The 15,000-nt window shown below is 42.6% G+C and overlaps 1 protein-coding gene and 2 long non-coding RNA genes across 3 annotated transcripts in view; 2 read left to right on the plus strand and 1 right to left on the minus strand.

The window, feature by feature from the left end:
* Positions 1-4,974, minus strand: part of LOC113587192 (protein arginine N-methyltransferase 8-B) — an 18,046-nt gene extending 13,072 nt beyond the window's left edge. The window contains exons 1-2 of the mRNA XM_027025749.3: positions 4,070-4,974; positions 1-109 (exon numbers count right to left, since the gene is read on the minus strand). The exon at positions 1-109 is cut by the window's left edge and continues 131 nt beyond it. Coding sequence (XP_026881550.2) covers positions 1-109; positions 4,070-4,138 — 178 coding nt within the window. The 5' untranslated portion in view covers positions 4,139-4,974. The remainder of the gene's footprint in view (positions 110-4,069) is intronic.
* Positions 3,654-15,000, plus strand: part of LOC113587193 (uncharacterized) — a 30,276-nt gene continuing 18,929 nt past the window's right edge. Inside the window, exon 1 of the long non-coding RNA XR_003411715.2 lies at positions 3,654-3,927. This is a non-coding gene — a long non-coding RNA (uncharacterized LOC113587193). The remainder of the gene's footprint in view (positions 3,928-15,000) is intronic.
* Positions 4,888-8,018, plus strand: LOC145658551 (uncharacterized). Its single transcript, XR_014124133.1, has 3 exons — positions 4,888-5,014; positions 6,432-6,500; positions 6,684-8,018. It is a non-coding gene; the product is annotated as an uncharacterized LOC145658551 (long non-coding RNA).

Below are 15,000 nucleotides of genomic sequence, written 5' to 3' on the forward strand. Positions count from 1 at the left end.
GAGGTTGCAGCGGGTGGGTGGGACGTGGGGCGTGGGATACAGAGGGCACCGGTTTGGGCAGAGCACATGGCTGCACTAGCTGGGAACGAACTGCGCTCAAGGGCTGTTGCTGTTCAGAGAGAAAGACAGAGAGAGAAGAAAAAGAGAGAGAAAGAGAGAAAATGACAGATGACAGACTGATACACCAGTGCTCATGACTTATGTTTAGAGAAGGCACAGAGAAGGGGGCGGGCTAAAACGAAGGGGGTGGGTTAAAATGAAGCAGCCAGTATGAGCAGCAGCACATAAGGTGAACCCCCCTCGACATAACAGTCTCCCCCCCACAACCCCCCTGATGTAACACAGTCTCCCCCCATACTGATGTAACACAGTCTCCCCCCATACTGACATAACAGTCTCCCCCCACCCTTATGTAACACAGTCTCCCCTCACACTGATGTAACACAGTCTCCCCCCACGCTGATGTAACACAGTCTCCCCCCACGCTGACGTAACACAGTCTCCCCCCACACTGACGTAACACAGTCTCCCCCCACCCTTATGTAACACAGTCTCCCCTCACACTGATGTAACACAGTCTCCCCTCACACTGATGTAACAGTCTCCCCCCACGCTGACATAACACAGTCTCCCCCCACACTGACGTAACACAGTCTTCCCCCACACTGACGTAACACAGTTTCCCCCCACACTGACATAACACAGTCTCCCCCTCACATTGACGTAACACAGTTTCCCCCCACACTGACATAACACACCTTCCCCACATAACCCAGCTGATGAAGCAGTCTCCTACATTACAACAGACAGCCCCCTACCCCGGACAGACTCTGCTGGACTCGTTATCTGCCATGTACTGCATGTGTGTCAGGGAGATTCCTGCTTGTCTGCTAAAGACTTCACAGGAAGATCTTCTCTGACAAATACCACCACATGTCTCAAAAAGTGAAACAAAGAGAAATATGTCATTTTCTTCACCTTTTGTTTCATTTAGAAGTCTACTGTTTTATTTTGTTTTTCTCATGTCTGAAAGAGAACTGATCTAATGGTATTTTTCTTTTTTGTAGTTTGAACTTGCAACATACCCCAACACCACAGAAAAGCTCACGGTAGCAAACACTGTCCTGCACAGCTTAGCTTCTGCCACAGAGGAGAACTACTTGATCTAAGCTGCTGGGCGTCTAATGATAAAAAGAACAATTTGACAGCCGTCTCTTGGAGGTTAGCTAATGACTGTGTGTGTGCATGTGCGTGTGTGCACGTATGTGTGTGTTTGGTTCATTATGACTGAAAGTGTGTGTTCAAACATTTATGTGAACATCCCCCATCCAGAGGATTTAACACAGTATGTGTCAGCAGCTGCATGGAGAGACGTGAAGGTGTGAAACATGTCTAACAGAGGAAGGCGAAGAGAGCAAATGTCTTTCCCTCCAGGCAACTCGAAAATCTCATTTCACATTCTATTTTTAGTCCAGATACTTGCTATATTTTAACCGCTCAACTTCTGCACTGCAGGTCCACGACACAAACAAAGCCTCTTTCTGTTTTGATGTGTTTATTTGGTAGGATCAGTATTTCTCAGATTCAACTCTAACACTCTAACACTCTCATTTGGAGTCTGTCCCTGCAAAGTACATCAGTGTTACACCATAAATTACCCAGTGCTGAATTACGTCCTAATGGATTTTACTGTGTCATATAGGAATGCTCCTAAATTTTTAAAATGTCTTGTTTTCTTCTTCCAAGTTCTGCAAGTCATTCAGACTGTGTGATAAACTTAATTTGGGCAAAATACACATTAAAAAGCATTTGACACACAAACCTCTGAACACTTTTTCTCTCTGTCCTTCCTCTCTCTCTCTCTCTCTCTCTCTCTCTCTCTCTCTCTCTCTCTCTCTCTCTCTCTCTCTCTCTCTCTCTCTCTCTCTCTTCTGTGGGTTCAGTAAAAGTCTGCTTCAATCACGTTAATTCAGTCATCTGCCTCTGTCTATCTCAGCTATTTCTGGCTGCATTTTTAGGGGTCAGGCACCACCAGATGGGATTTAATCTCTTTCGATTGCTTTATGGTACAATCAAGGAACTGTAAGATAGTCTTTGATACCATTGTGCTGTGGTTTATCTGAGGTCTTTTGAAATGAGACCTGTTTTTCACATAGAAAAATAATTTAATGATTGTGTTAATACACTAGGGTGAGTGCACATGTATGTTCCCAGTTGGTGTTTAATATTTGTGATTTCACTCTAATTAAAGTTCTGAAAGGCTAAAACCCTCCTAAAAGATTTGGTTAGGTAATGTATATAAATTCCTAACCTAAAGACTAACCTTAACTCAAAACCTGACCATAACCATGACCTTTGTGGCAGTTGGCAATTCTCCCACCAGCTCATACTACTGTACTCACACCAGTTTACACTCTTGTACTCCCATCAGCTCACACTACTGTACACACAAAGCTCACACTCCTGTACTTGCACTACTGTACTCACACTACTGTACACACACCAGCTCACACTCCTGTACTCGCACTACTGTACTCACACTACTGTACACACACCAGCTCACACTCCTGTACTCACACTACTGTATACACACAAGCTCACACTCCTGTACTCGCACTACTGTACTCACACTACTGTACACACACAAGCTCGCACTCCTGTACTCATACTACTGTACACACACCAGCTCACACTCCTGTACTCGCACTACTGTACTCACACTACTGTACACACACCAGCTCACACTCCTGTACTCACACTACTGTACACACACAAGCTCACACTCTTGTACTTGCACTACTGTACTCGCACTACTGTACACACACCAGCTCACACTCCTGTACTCACACTACTGTACACACCAGCTCACACTCCTGTATTCACACCAGCTCACACTCCTGTACTCGCACTACTGTACACACACCAGCTCACACTCCTGTACTCGCACTACTGTACACACACCAGCTCACACTCCTGTACTCACACTACTGTACACACACCAGCTCACACTCCTGTATTCACACCAGCTCACACTCCTGTACTCGCACTACTGTACACACCAGCTCACACTCCTGTATTCACACCAGCTCACACTCCTGTACTCGCACTACTGTACACACACCAGCTCACACTCCTGTATTCACACCAGCTCACACTCCTGTACTCGCACTACTGTACACACCAGCTCACACTCCTGAACTGCTACTGATGGGTCTGTGATCAGAAAGCAAGTGCATATACTTCAGTAACCTACAGATGGACAGAATTAGACACCTAATGGGTGAGCAGAATTAGGTAATGACATTGCACTCTACCAGCCCTGGGGACCCCATACTATATTTATAGATTTTCTCTGCTCTTACACCAGTAGCTGCAGTGAACACTGGGAGTGTAGTGGAACAACTGCTTGAATAAATCAAACTCTGTAGAACAAACTTTGTAGGATGTTTGTAGCATGCAGACAGATGGAGAATTTCACACTTTAATCATTTGAATAGTTCAGCATATATCTGCATATATTGCGAAACAAACCCTCATACGTTGATTAAAGGCAGAACGAGTTAGCAGAGTGTCACATTCTCAGAACTGTAAAGCCTCGTTACACGTGCTCGTCGTCTTTAGAGTATTGCAGCGAGCGTAAATGCAGCACGGACCCGCTGCAAAGCTGTGTCCTGATTTTAAAGACTTGCAGACGAGCACCGGTGAGACTTTACGTTACTTGGCTTTGTGCCTACGGTGACGCGGGCAGTACCAAGGACAGCGCTCGTGCTCTGCCCTCGCGCCCGCGAGGCACTCTTCTCAGGTTAAAGAACAGTAGTTGAACTTAATTATTATCGTTTATTTTGAGAGCATCGTACGTTAGCGCGCACCAACTAAAATGTAGCCTGAGCAGCACATCGGAGACTAACAGAGGTCCTGGCGGGGATGGTAAGCGCGCATCTCTCACCGACACTGCAAACATGTTAACGTGCGACACACTTTCAGCGAGCACGAGATTAGACGTGTGGTTGCACTTCAACACGTCGCCGCGCGATCCCGATCTCTCCTCAGAGCGTCCTACCGGACTCACCTCCGTACCATCCGCGTCCGCCATTTTTCTCCGTAGGAGCACGCAGCGCGAGGAGTGTTTCACGCCCATGCGAGGCGCGAGGCTCGGGGCGCGAGGCTCGGGTCCGTCGCTGGAAGGGGCTGCTGGTTGAGTCACAGATGCGCCTCAAAGTCCTCTGGATTTAACAGAATCGCGATGTGTTACAATAAACTAAAACCTCGAGCCACTGTGAGTCCTCCAGATAAGACACCGGCTGAAACACGCCGCACGTGCGCTCGAGTCAACAGTAAAAGTTACGCACACCCACGGGCCCGCGAGAGCTCGCGGAAGGCTCCCCATGTCCTGCTCCGTATCGGCTTCGGTTACGGCTCAACCGCACGCGGTGGCGGAGACCTCCCGTGGACTTCCTTAGGCAGCACGCAGAACTCTTCAACGCCGGTAACCGGAATCTCGTGAATGAAACTATTGCAGCGTGTGTGTCGCTTGTAGATAGCGAGCACGCGGGTCGCTCTTCTCGGGTCTCCGCATAATCAGCCGCTGCTCTGGTGATGTCTGTCTATGTGTTATCTCATGACACTTACAAAGTTCCGCTTACAGGAAGTCAAACCACAATGCTGTCAAGCACGCGGAGAATAGCAAGCTCCGTGGGTGTCCGGTTCCACAGACAACGTCATTAGTCTTAGCGCCGCGTGCGGGTGCGTAATCCACCTTCTCAGATGAACCTGCAGGACAAATGAGTTGGAGTCCTAAACGAAGTCAGGAGACAGAAGTCAGGGCGATCTGCTTTCCTATGCACGTCTGGACATCTGAGCATGAGGGAACAAGAGCTGCGGCTCGCGCTACACTGTCCTACTGCTGCTCGCGTGTGAACTCTCGGCAATTGAATATGATCTCCGATTAAACAGAAGTATTCACCCGCCTGTCTAATCCAAGAGAAGGGGGAGGAGCTGTGAGCTGTATAATCAGGTAATTATAGTTATAGATAGCTCTATATATTATGTAATTAGGTAATTATAGTTATAGATAGCTCTATATATTATGTAATTAGGTAATTATAGTTATAGATAGCTCTATGTATTATGTAATTAGGTAATTATAGTTATAGATAGCTCTATGTATTATGTAATTAGGTAATTATAGTTATAGATAGCTCTATATATTATGTAATTAGGTCATTATAGTTATAGATAGCTCTATGTATTATGTAATTAGGTAATTATAGTTATAGATAGCTCTATGTATTATGTAATTAGGTAATTATAGTTATAGATAGCTCTATGTATTATGTAATTAGGTAATTATAGTTATAGATAGCTCTATATATTATGTAATTAGGTCATTATAGTTATAGATAGCTCTATATATTATGTAATTAGGTCATTATAGTTATAGATAGCACTATATATTATGTAATTAGGTAATTATAGTTATAGATAGCTCTATATATTATGTAATTAGGTGATTATAGTTATAGATAGCTCTATATATTATGTAATTAGGTAATTATAGTTATAGATAGCTCTATATATTATGTAATTAGGTAATTATAGTTATAGATAGTGCTATATATTATGTAATTAGGTAATTATAGTTATAGATAGCGCTATATATTATGTAATTAGGTAATTATAGTTATAGATAGCACTATATATTATGTAATTAGGTAATTATAGTTATAGATAGTTCTATATATTGTAGAGCTGTAAAGGGGATTTTTGAGGGACTCTGTTGATTCTACAAAACATGAGATTGCTGTCTTGTGCATGGGATACATGGCTTGAATAGTGGAAGCTAAAGCACCAGAGTATAAAATAGTATAGTATAAAGTTAAAGCACTAGAGTATAAAGTTCCTCTTTCATACTGGCCAATACCTGTCCTCACATCCATATACTCATCATTTTCCTGTCTAACACAGTATGGTTAGGATTAGCCATGTTTAACGCAGTAAGGTTGGGATTAGCCCTGTCTAATGCAGTAAGGTTAGGACTATCAGTGTTTAACACAGTAGGGTTGGGATTAGCCCTGTAACGCAGTAAGGTTAGGACTATCATTGTTTAACACAGTAGGGTTGGGATTAGCCCTGTCTAATGCAGTAAGGTTAGGACTATGTAGAAACCTACACTGCACTGCTGACTTCATTACCTGCAGAGAAATTACTACATACCCACAGTACTGTCTGTAGTAATCGGTTACCCAAACTACAACACTATCACTGTCTGTAACCCTAACCTGTCTGTAACCCTAACCTGTCTGTAACCCTAACACTGTCTGTAAGCCTAACACTGTCTGTAACCCTAACCTGTCTGTAACCCTAACACTGTCTGTAAGCCTAACACTGTCTGTAACCCTAACCCTGTCTGTAAACCTGTCTGTGTTGTGTAGGTTTTTGTTGCTACTACACACTAAGAAACTGAAGAAAGAAACACACTAAGAAACTGAATTCACATACAGGCAAGTATGAGGCAAAGGTCTTCTCTATAGAATTGCGTATCTTATTGTAAACAATTCTACAATACTGACATAAAACTGCTTTTAATGTTGTTTAAAATAATTACATTAACTCTTTTAAAATAATTTGCTACCACCAACCTAGTGTAACTCCCGGCGTAATTTCCCTTGTGTCCTCCATCACAGTGGTAGATGTTCCCTGCAGTCCCTGGCATCTCATCACTGGTCCGACTCAGTCCAACTCAGTCCGACTCCATCCGATTCAGTCTGATTCAGTCAGATTCAGTCCGATTCAGTCTGATTCAGTCTGATTCTGTGTGTGATTTTGTTCTGCATCCTAACAAGAGTGTGGAGAAACTGGACATCGTCCTGCCTCTGGAGCCAAGATAAAAGCTGACATTAGCAGTGAAGCACCAGGACCGCTGGCTTCTTTACCGTCTCAGTGATTGCTGTCATCCTACATGCTGCCCTGATTATCCCATTACTTCCCACATACAGAGATGAGTGTGGAAAGGCAGAGAATGGGAAGCGACCTGCTGTATATGGAGTTTAAGGCAAATTCACAGGTTCTCTGGGATGCGCTACATAAGGAACATATTAATTCATAATCCTTCTGGAGAAAGGAATACATTTCTGATGGTGGAACAGGGCTCACTCCTACACAAGCTACCTGAAGCACACATAGTTTCCCAATATATCTTGCTCAAGGGCACAGAGATCGTAGAATAACAGGATGTAACAGAATATGGGTGTTTATTTACAACTCATTCATGCCTGCCACAAGTGTACTATAGAGCTGGGTAGTGTGCTATAGAGCTGAACAGTGTACTACAGTGCTGGGTAGTGTATTAATTAACACCAGTCAATAAATCATCTGTTTCTGCAAAATGTAAACACAAACATGACATATTGTCATTGTGTTTTATGTGTGTTTGGGGTTTTTTTTGAATAAGGTTTTTGGGGAGGGGGTTGTTTTATTATTATTTTTTCACCTATAAATACCACATATACTTCAGTGTGTTGTGACATTTGAATATATTTTCCTTCTCTTTCACACATTGCAAGTTGAGACAGTATGCTGCTGTCTGCTTCACTCTTAGTATGAAAAACTAAACCACAGTGAAATCCATTAAAGTCAGAAATATCTGAACCAATTGCAGTGACAGATACTCATAATCCATTTAGGATTACTTTAATCCCTTACAGTGAATGATAATCTATACCATTCTAATCCACTGCAGTAAGATCCACTCCTGGGGAAACATGGGCCTAACCCAAAGTTATATTTAAATTTCTACCTAATGACCTAATCATTTGTCAGAAGATGAAGAAATGCCACCATTCGTCACTGTGCTGCAGCCCTGAATGGCTCAGGGGAGGCCGTATAGACACGCGGAAATTCACTTACTTCTTCTACACAAAGATAAAGAAATTAAAAGACTGAAATGTTACATATGTCTGAGTGTTCAACATCTTTCAGTTATTTGCTGTTGAAACCATTAAAAGTTTAATATTATGCAATTTTGGGTTTGGCCCATTTGATTTTGCCCAAGAGTGTATGGCTATGTCCAAACTTAAGTACTAACCACTGAGCTACTGCTAGGTTTTTATTTAATCTATTATATAAAGAGATGCTCTTATTCACTACACTGAGAGATACAGTGAGAGAATTCCATTCAGTCTACAGAATGTCATGAGGTTTTAGTGGATTTTATTGTTCTGGGACTCATCACTCATTCTTTTATTATATTTGGAATTATCACTCTTTTTTATTGACAGCTGCCCTCATGTCCCAGTTATAGTCTGTTTGAACTGTCACTCAGTTTATTGTCTTAGCTCAGTGGTGAAGGTACTGGAATAATAATCAGAAGGTTGCTGGTTCAAGTTCCACCACTGCCAGGTTTCCACTGTTGGTCCCCTGAGCAAGACCCTTAACCCTCAATTAGTCAAGTTGTACTCAGTCAGAATTGTAAGTTGCTTTGGGCAAAGCCATTAGTCTACAAGATGTTGTATAACCATGGGGTTCAGTAGGGAAAACTGCTGAACAGCATCAACTGTCTCAGTCAGGAAAGTTTTTAAAATTCCTGTAACTGTAAAGGTGTTTTTCATTTCTTGCAAGGATAACGTAATGAACCAGTCTTGTAAAAGAATTAACTGTATAACCAGCTGAGCATGTGTAGAATCAGTCACACATCTGAAGTGTCACTCAAGGGCTCTGTGGAAGATGATGGACAGATAAGTATGGCATGTCCGAACACCTACTCAGTCTGTGGCTATAAAATGCTCTGCTATTTTTAGCTATGTAACCTGTATGCTTATGTAGTTGAAAAAGGGAAAACTAAGCAAACTTAATGTATTTGTAATCTTAGAAATGAATTGCATGACAATCTAGTGTTAAGTGGTAGCAGTTTTTATAAACACTGTGTTAAATGAGTGATCCTTCTGAGCAGTGTTTAAACAGCTTAACCAGTAAGGAGTGAGTCAGTTTGTTGGGTTTGGTATTGCACATTACAACCCTTTAACTCATTGATGGAAGAGCTCCTGTGAGAAAAGGACATATTTTAATAAAAGCAATGGTATATTTTAAACATTTGTATATTGCTGTGAAATTTAACGAGTACAATGTTGTGATTTTGCACTTGCAACTTGTCACCAAGTTGTTTAAGTGGAAAAATTCTTAAAAGAAGAGCATCATTAAGGTTTGAAACCATCCACACCAGGATTTGTTTAATTAGTCACAGATTCTTTTGTCCCTGAATGTTTATGCTAACAAGCCCCAAATTCCCCTCTAGGTTTGTTAGCAATGTGGCCCTTTTAATGAGCCGACAGATACTGCACTTACAGTTCTCTGGAGAACAGAAGAAGCAACCTTCCCTGGTCTCCTGTTGAACAACCTGTGCAGAGTTACGTGACTTTTAAGAGTCTTTAGTGCTTTTATCTTCTGTAACAGCTTTAGAAACTGCTGACTCTCTGCTTCTATATCAAAAATGCCTTCTCTTCACTTTCCATGCATGTGTGAAATTTCCACAGAGAAAGCAAACTTTTTAAAGCCATGCTGGCTTAATGGATGCGTTCCTAGTGTAAGACACAGTTCTGATAAATTTAACAAAGAGATAAATGTAACACAACTAGAGCAATGAAAGATTTAAATTTGGTGCCACCTTGAAGGAGTCATGTCACCATTTAGAAGGAATTGTTTAGATTAAGGGACAGTTTGTAACATTAAAATTGCATGTTTACTTCCCACGCTTTGTTCTTTCCCCTCTGACTCTGTCACTGAGGACCTTGCACTGTGCTGCCACTGTGTGGGGGGGGGTCACTACTCCTGCAGAGCGTTCTTTGTGCTCTGTGTACAAGTCTGTTCTCACCTTCACCCAAAACTGCACCACACTCTCACTGTCTCGACCTAATTTGCACATCTGTGGGATCTGGAGGGTGACCCAGTCTGTGCTGAGGGGCAGGGGTGTCGTTAGACATATATGAATGGAGGGACTAATCCCACCGGGAGAATAGACATATATAAATGGAGGGATTAATCCCCAAGGAGAATTGCAAAAACGAAAAAGAACCATCCATGAACACCAGTCCTAAATGTTTAATGCAGAAGTCATTTTCGTGTTTAGTTTGCTTTTTAAGTAACGTTACATTAACATTTGTTCATCAGTCTTCAGTCTTCCTCTGCTAGCATAACAGTATTTTCAGTAGTATTTTCTTTACTTTTAAGTTGAAGTTCCACAGTCTTCAGGAACATTTTCTCACATAGAGACATTCTGTCTCACATATAGTGCAACACAAACTGAGATTTTAGCATAGCAATGCATAGCGATCGGTAATGGTGTCACAGTTACGACAAACATTAAATCTTTCAGAGTCAAATGATGGTTCAGGTTTCAGGGCAGCAGCACCTCTCCCAGGTCCTAGCGCCCTTTCTCAGGACACTGTGAATTTGGAGTCACGATAGAGCGGTTGTACAAGTTGGAATGAATGAGAACTATTCACGATTAAACTAGTAATGCATGTTTAGATGGGGGGTTATAGCAGGCATAACGATGCCCATGGCGTGGAGTGCAACAGTAGCACTAACAACAGGCCTCACTGTCATATCTGCCCCAGAGAGAGCAGAACAATGCAGGTGGCTGTGGTAAAGCTCTCTCTCTCTCTCTTTCTCCCTCTCTCTCTCTCTCTCTCTCTCTCTCTCTCTCTCTCTCTCTCTCTCTCTTTCTCCCTCTCTCTCTCTCTCTCTCTCTCTCTCTTTCTCCCTCTCTCTCCCTCTCTCTCTCTCTCTCTCTCTCTCTGTCTCTCTCTCTCTCTCTTTCTCTTTCTCCCTCTCTCTCTCTCTCTCTCTGTCTCTCTCTGTCTCTCTCTCTCTTTCTCCCTCTCTCTCTCTCTCTCTCTCTCTCTTTCTCTTTCTCCCTCTCTCTCTCTCTCTCTCTGTCTCTCTCTCTCTCTCTTTCTTTCTCTCTACTCTGTTATTATAGTCCATATCTCTCTCTCTCTCTCTCTCTCTCTCTCTCTCTCTCTCTCTCTCTCTCTCTCTCTCTCTCTCTCTCTTTCTCTCTCTTTCTCCCTCTCTCTCTGTCTCTCTCTCTCTCTCTTTCTCTCTACTCTGTTATTATAGTCCATATCCTCTCTCTCTCTCTCTCTCTCTCTCTCTCTCTCTCTCTCGCTCCCTCTCTCTCTCTCTCTACTCTGTTATTATAGTCTATATCCCTTCTCTCTCTCTCTCTCTCTCTCTCTCTCTCTCTCTCTCTCTCTCTCTCTCTCTCTCTCTCTCTCTCTGTGTGTTTGAGCATGCATATCTAAGCCCATGATGGAGAGAGTCCAGATGGCAGGTCAACTGCTTCTATTGTGTAGAGTTGATCTTGTGTGTGTGTGTGTGTGTGTGTGTGTGTGTGTGTGTGTGTGTGTGTGTGTGTGTGTGCAAGCGTTTGTGTCATGCTAGAAAGTTAAATATTTTAGTTGTGATTTCATAAGTGTCTGGTGATATTTCACTTTGCAACCTTCTTTGTAGCAGTGTGAGTCTGGTATATCTGGGTCTGCAGCAGGTCTCATGCAAACATGCAGGCTGGGAGATTTCTTTTAAAACTTGTGTTCAACTCAGGAGGTGCTGGGCTTTTCCCTCAGACAACTGCCTTGCCTCTTTGTGAGCCAATATATGTAAAAAAAATTTATTTTTATGCAGTTGTGAACACTGTGAGTTCAGAACATCAAAGACAAGTTAATTAGCATAACTATTCAACCAGACAGGAGGGACGTTATCAGCAGTGCCCTTCACACTCCACATTTACTGGTGATATGCCAATGGATCAAACACCTGACAGAATAATACTGCAGCATGACATCACGTCCCACAGAGCGAAGAACCTCAGGAACAGGCTTCTGCTGTGGACAAAAGCCTCAGTCTGACACACACAGCAGGCCAGACAGGAAACCAACGTGCCCCGACAGAAAACCAACATACCCTAACAGGGTACCAAGGTTTCCTACTTTTATAATTGTCCATATAGCATGATTTATGCAAATAATGTGTTTTGTGCACTTTTCTAAAAACAGATATTACTGAATATTGTTAATCTAAAGACAGGAAAATATACTTTAATGTTAATAATATAGTAGGAGTAATTTGGCAAAAAGATTATTCAACATTTCCTTCATATGACCATTTCAACTGATGCAGTACAACTTTTGGAGATGCACATTGTCCATTCCACACTGCAGGGCTTCCAGAGGTGATGCAAACACTGAACCCACAGCAGGAGTAGGGTTACTCTAACCCTAACCCCACAGCAGGACTAGGGTCACCTTACCCCTAACCCCACAGTGGACTATGGTTATCCTAACCCTAACCTCACAGTGGAACTAGAGATAACCTAAGCCTAACCCCACAGTGGACTAGGGTTAACCTAACCCTAACCCCACAGTGGAACTAGAGTTACCTTAACTCTAACCCCACAGCAGGACTAGGGTTACCCTAACCCTAATCCTAAAACTACAGTGGGACCAGGGTTAACCTAACCCTAATCCCACAGTGCACTAGGGTTACCCTAATCCTAAAAGTACAGTGGGAGTAGGGATACCCTAACCCTAAACCCACAACTGAACATAACCACAACTGAGGCACATACAGAGAACTGAGGCTTTTACATAATAGCATCTTTATTTTAAGATGCACTGGTACATGCAGTTGTCTTACTGACCTAGTTGTAGAAAAGTGCTGACGTTATGAGAGCTTTTTCTGACAACTGGGTACTAAAGAAAGAACTTTTTTCATTAGACTGGGCTTAATGTTGGCAAATGCAGGCAGCAGTTGGTCACTGATCCAGAGAGCACAGGGATCCAGTCCTTCACTGTCACCATCACTAATCCACAGAGCAGTCAGTACTGTCTCACTGCAATAGCACAAAACATCAGTGTCAGTACTGTCTCACTGCAATAGCACAAAACATTAGTGTCAGTACTGTCTCACTGCAATAGCACAAAACATTAGTGTCAGTACTGTCTCACTGCAATAGCACAAAACATTAGTGTCAGTACTGTCTCACTGCAATAGCACAAAACATTAGTGTCAGTACTGTCTCACTGCAATAGCACAAAATATTAGTGTCAGTACTGTCTCACTGCAATAGCACAAAACATTAGTGTCAGTACTGTCTCAATGCTATAGCATGGCATCCATTAGATCAGAGTCACTTCTAGTCGAGCAACAGTGTATAAAAATTTAATAAAAATTTAACTGTTTATGTCTGGAAAAAGCAATTCTGACTTGTACTATAAACTCTGCTTCTCTGGACCAACTGTGTCTGAAATTACTTTCATAATCAGCTGAGATTTTTCCACAGAGACAAGAAGCCAAATTCTGACACAGTTTGTATGTGTTTGATCTGCAGTGTTAGAGACCAGACATGGTCTGCCTCACCTGGCGTCTTCGATATCCTCCACAGCATATTGGGCATGGCGTGGCGGCAGACAGAGCTGTCTGATTGGACAGGAGAGAAATGAGGCTTTATTCTGCCTCGTGAATAGCCAGACTTCCGTCAGTGGTGCTGGGTGGAGCAGCAGAACCTTTTAATGATGAATATATTATATATCTCCGTATATGTAATAACTATATACTAATAAATATGTAAGTTTCTCTGGATAAGAGTGTCTTACCTGTAGAATATAAAAAACTTTCCCACAGAGACCTAACACGTCATTGTAATAGAAGTCAAACATGTTCATGACAGTAGGTTTCAACCCATCTGACTTGCAGACAAGTTTTCCTTGGGGTTGTGGATTGAAGTGGGCTTGAGTCCATGGAAAGAGGGAGTGTAGAGATAACAGAAACCCTGGAGTTCACCAACACCAAGCAGCCCTCACTAACAGGGTTATGAACTCAGTCTGTCTGTGAAGAAACTTGCTTCCAAACCTGAACTGTTTGTTCTCACCATTAATTAACCATTCCGGCCGTGCCCAGGAAAAGCTCTCCGTCCTCCAGGAATGTTTTCTTCACCATTCTGGTGATCTTGTCAGTGTTCTGCACTGGTCTGCATTTAGAAAACTCTTTGAGCATTTGTGCTCATCTGTGGAGTTACACTGATGCCCAGCAAGACTTTGGATGAAAAGGAGGATTACCAGCTGTTTCATCTTATTTTGGGGGCTAGTCTTGTGAATTTCTTCCTAAAGGCTTAAATCTTTAAATCATTACTGGAAGTGGTACAGTGCCATCTGGCTCGCCATGATAAAAGGCCTCCTCAGCTCAATACACACTGCCAGACTGCGGCAGGCACTGTTGGAGTTTGTTACCTGGCCAGGAAGGACACCTGCATTTGACAGACCAAGAATACTGCTGCAAAGAGCCACAGAGCTAAAAATATGCTCTTCATATGGGTATTATCTCCTCTCTCTTTGACATTTTAAGGACTTTTAAGTCCCACCAGGAGGAGCAGGTACACCTCATTTGGCTGTGTGTGTGTGTGTGTGTGTGTGTGTGTGTGTGTGTGTGTGTAAACTTAGGAGAGGGCACAGGACTTAGGCAGGATGTCCTGATGGCCATGCAGCTTCTCTCTGGTGCTGCCAGCTAGCCAGAAGCCCTTCAAGAGAGTCACTGTTGGGGATTATTATTTTTGTATTATTTATTTTATATTCTATGAGTAAATGACAAAGCACTTTTGTAAGTCGCTCTGGATAAGTGTGTCTGCTAAATGCCGTAAATGTAAATGTATTGCTTTTTGTGTTTTATGTGAAATTCTTACTGGTTTTTATTAATACGTTGTGGATCTGGCAGTAGGAAATATTCCTGAAGTGTTTGGTTCAGTCTAACATACTCCACGCTAACACCAGATCAATGCATCATATCCCTCGCATCTTACATGATCAATTTCTTCTGTAACGTGCGGCCCGAATGCTGAAGGGCAAGGGGCAGGATGTGGCCTCCAGCGAGGTGGACAAACCTTTGTTAACACATTAAGACAACGGCACTCACACGTATTACAAACGAGGAACATGAACATGAAACAGTTAA

This window comes from Electrophorus electricus, chromosome 6 (genome assembly GCF_041902795.1).
Source record: "Electrophorus electricus isolate QZ-2024a chromosome 6, ASM4190279v1, whole genome shotgun sequence".
Lineage (NCBI taxonomy): Eukaryota > Metazoa > Chordata > Actinopteri > Gymnotiformes > Gymnotidae > Electrophorus > Electrophorus electricus.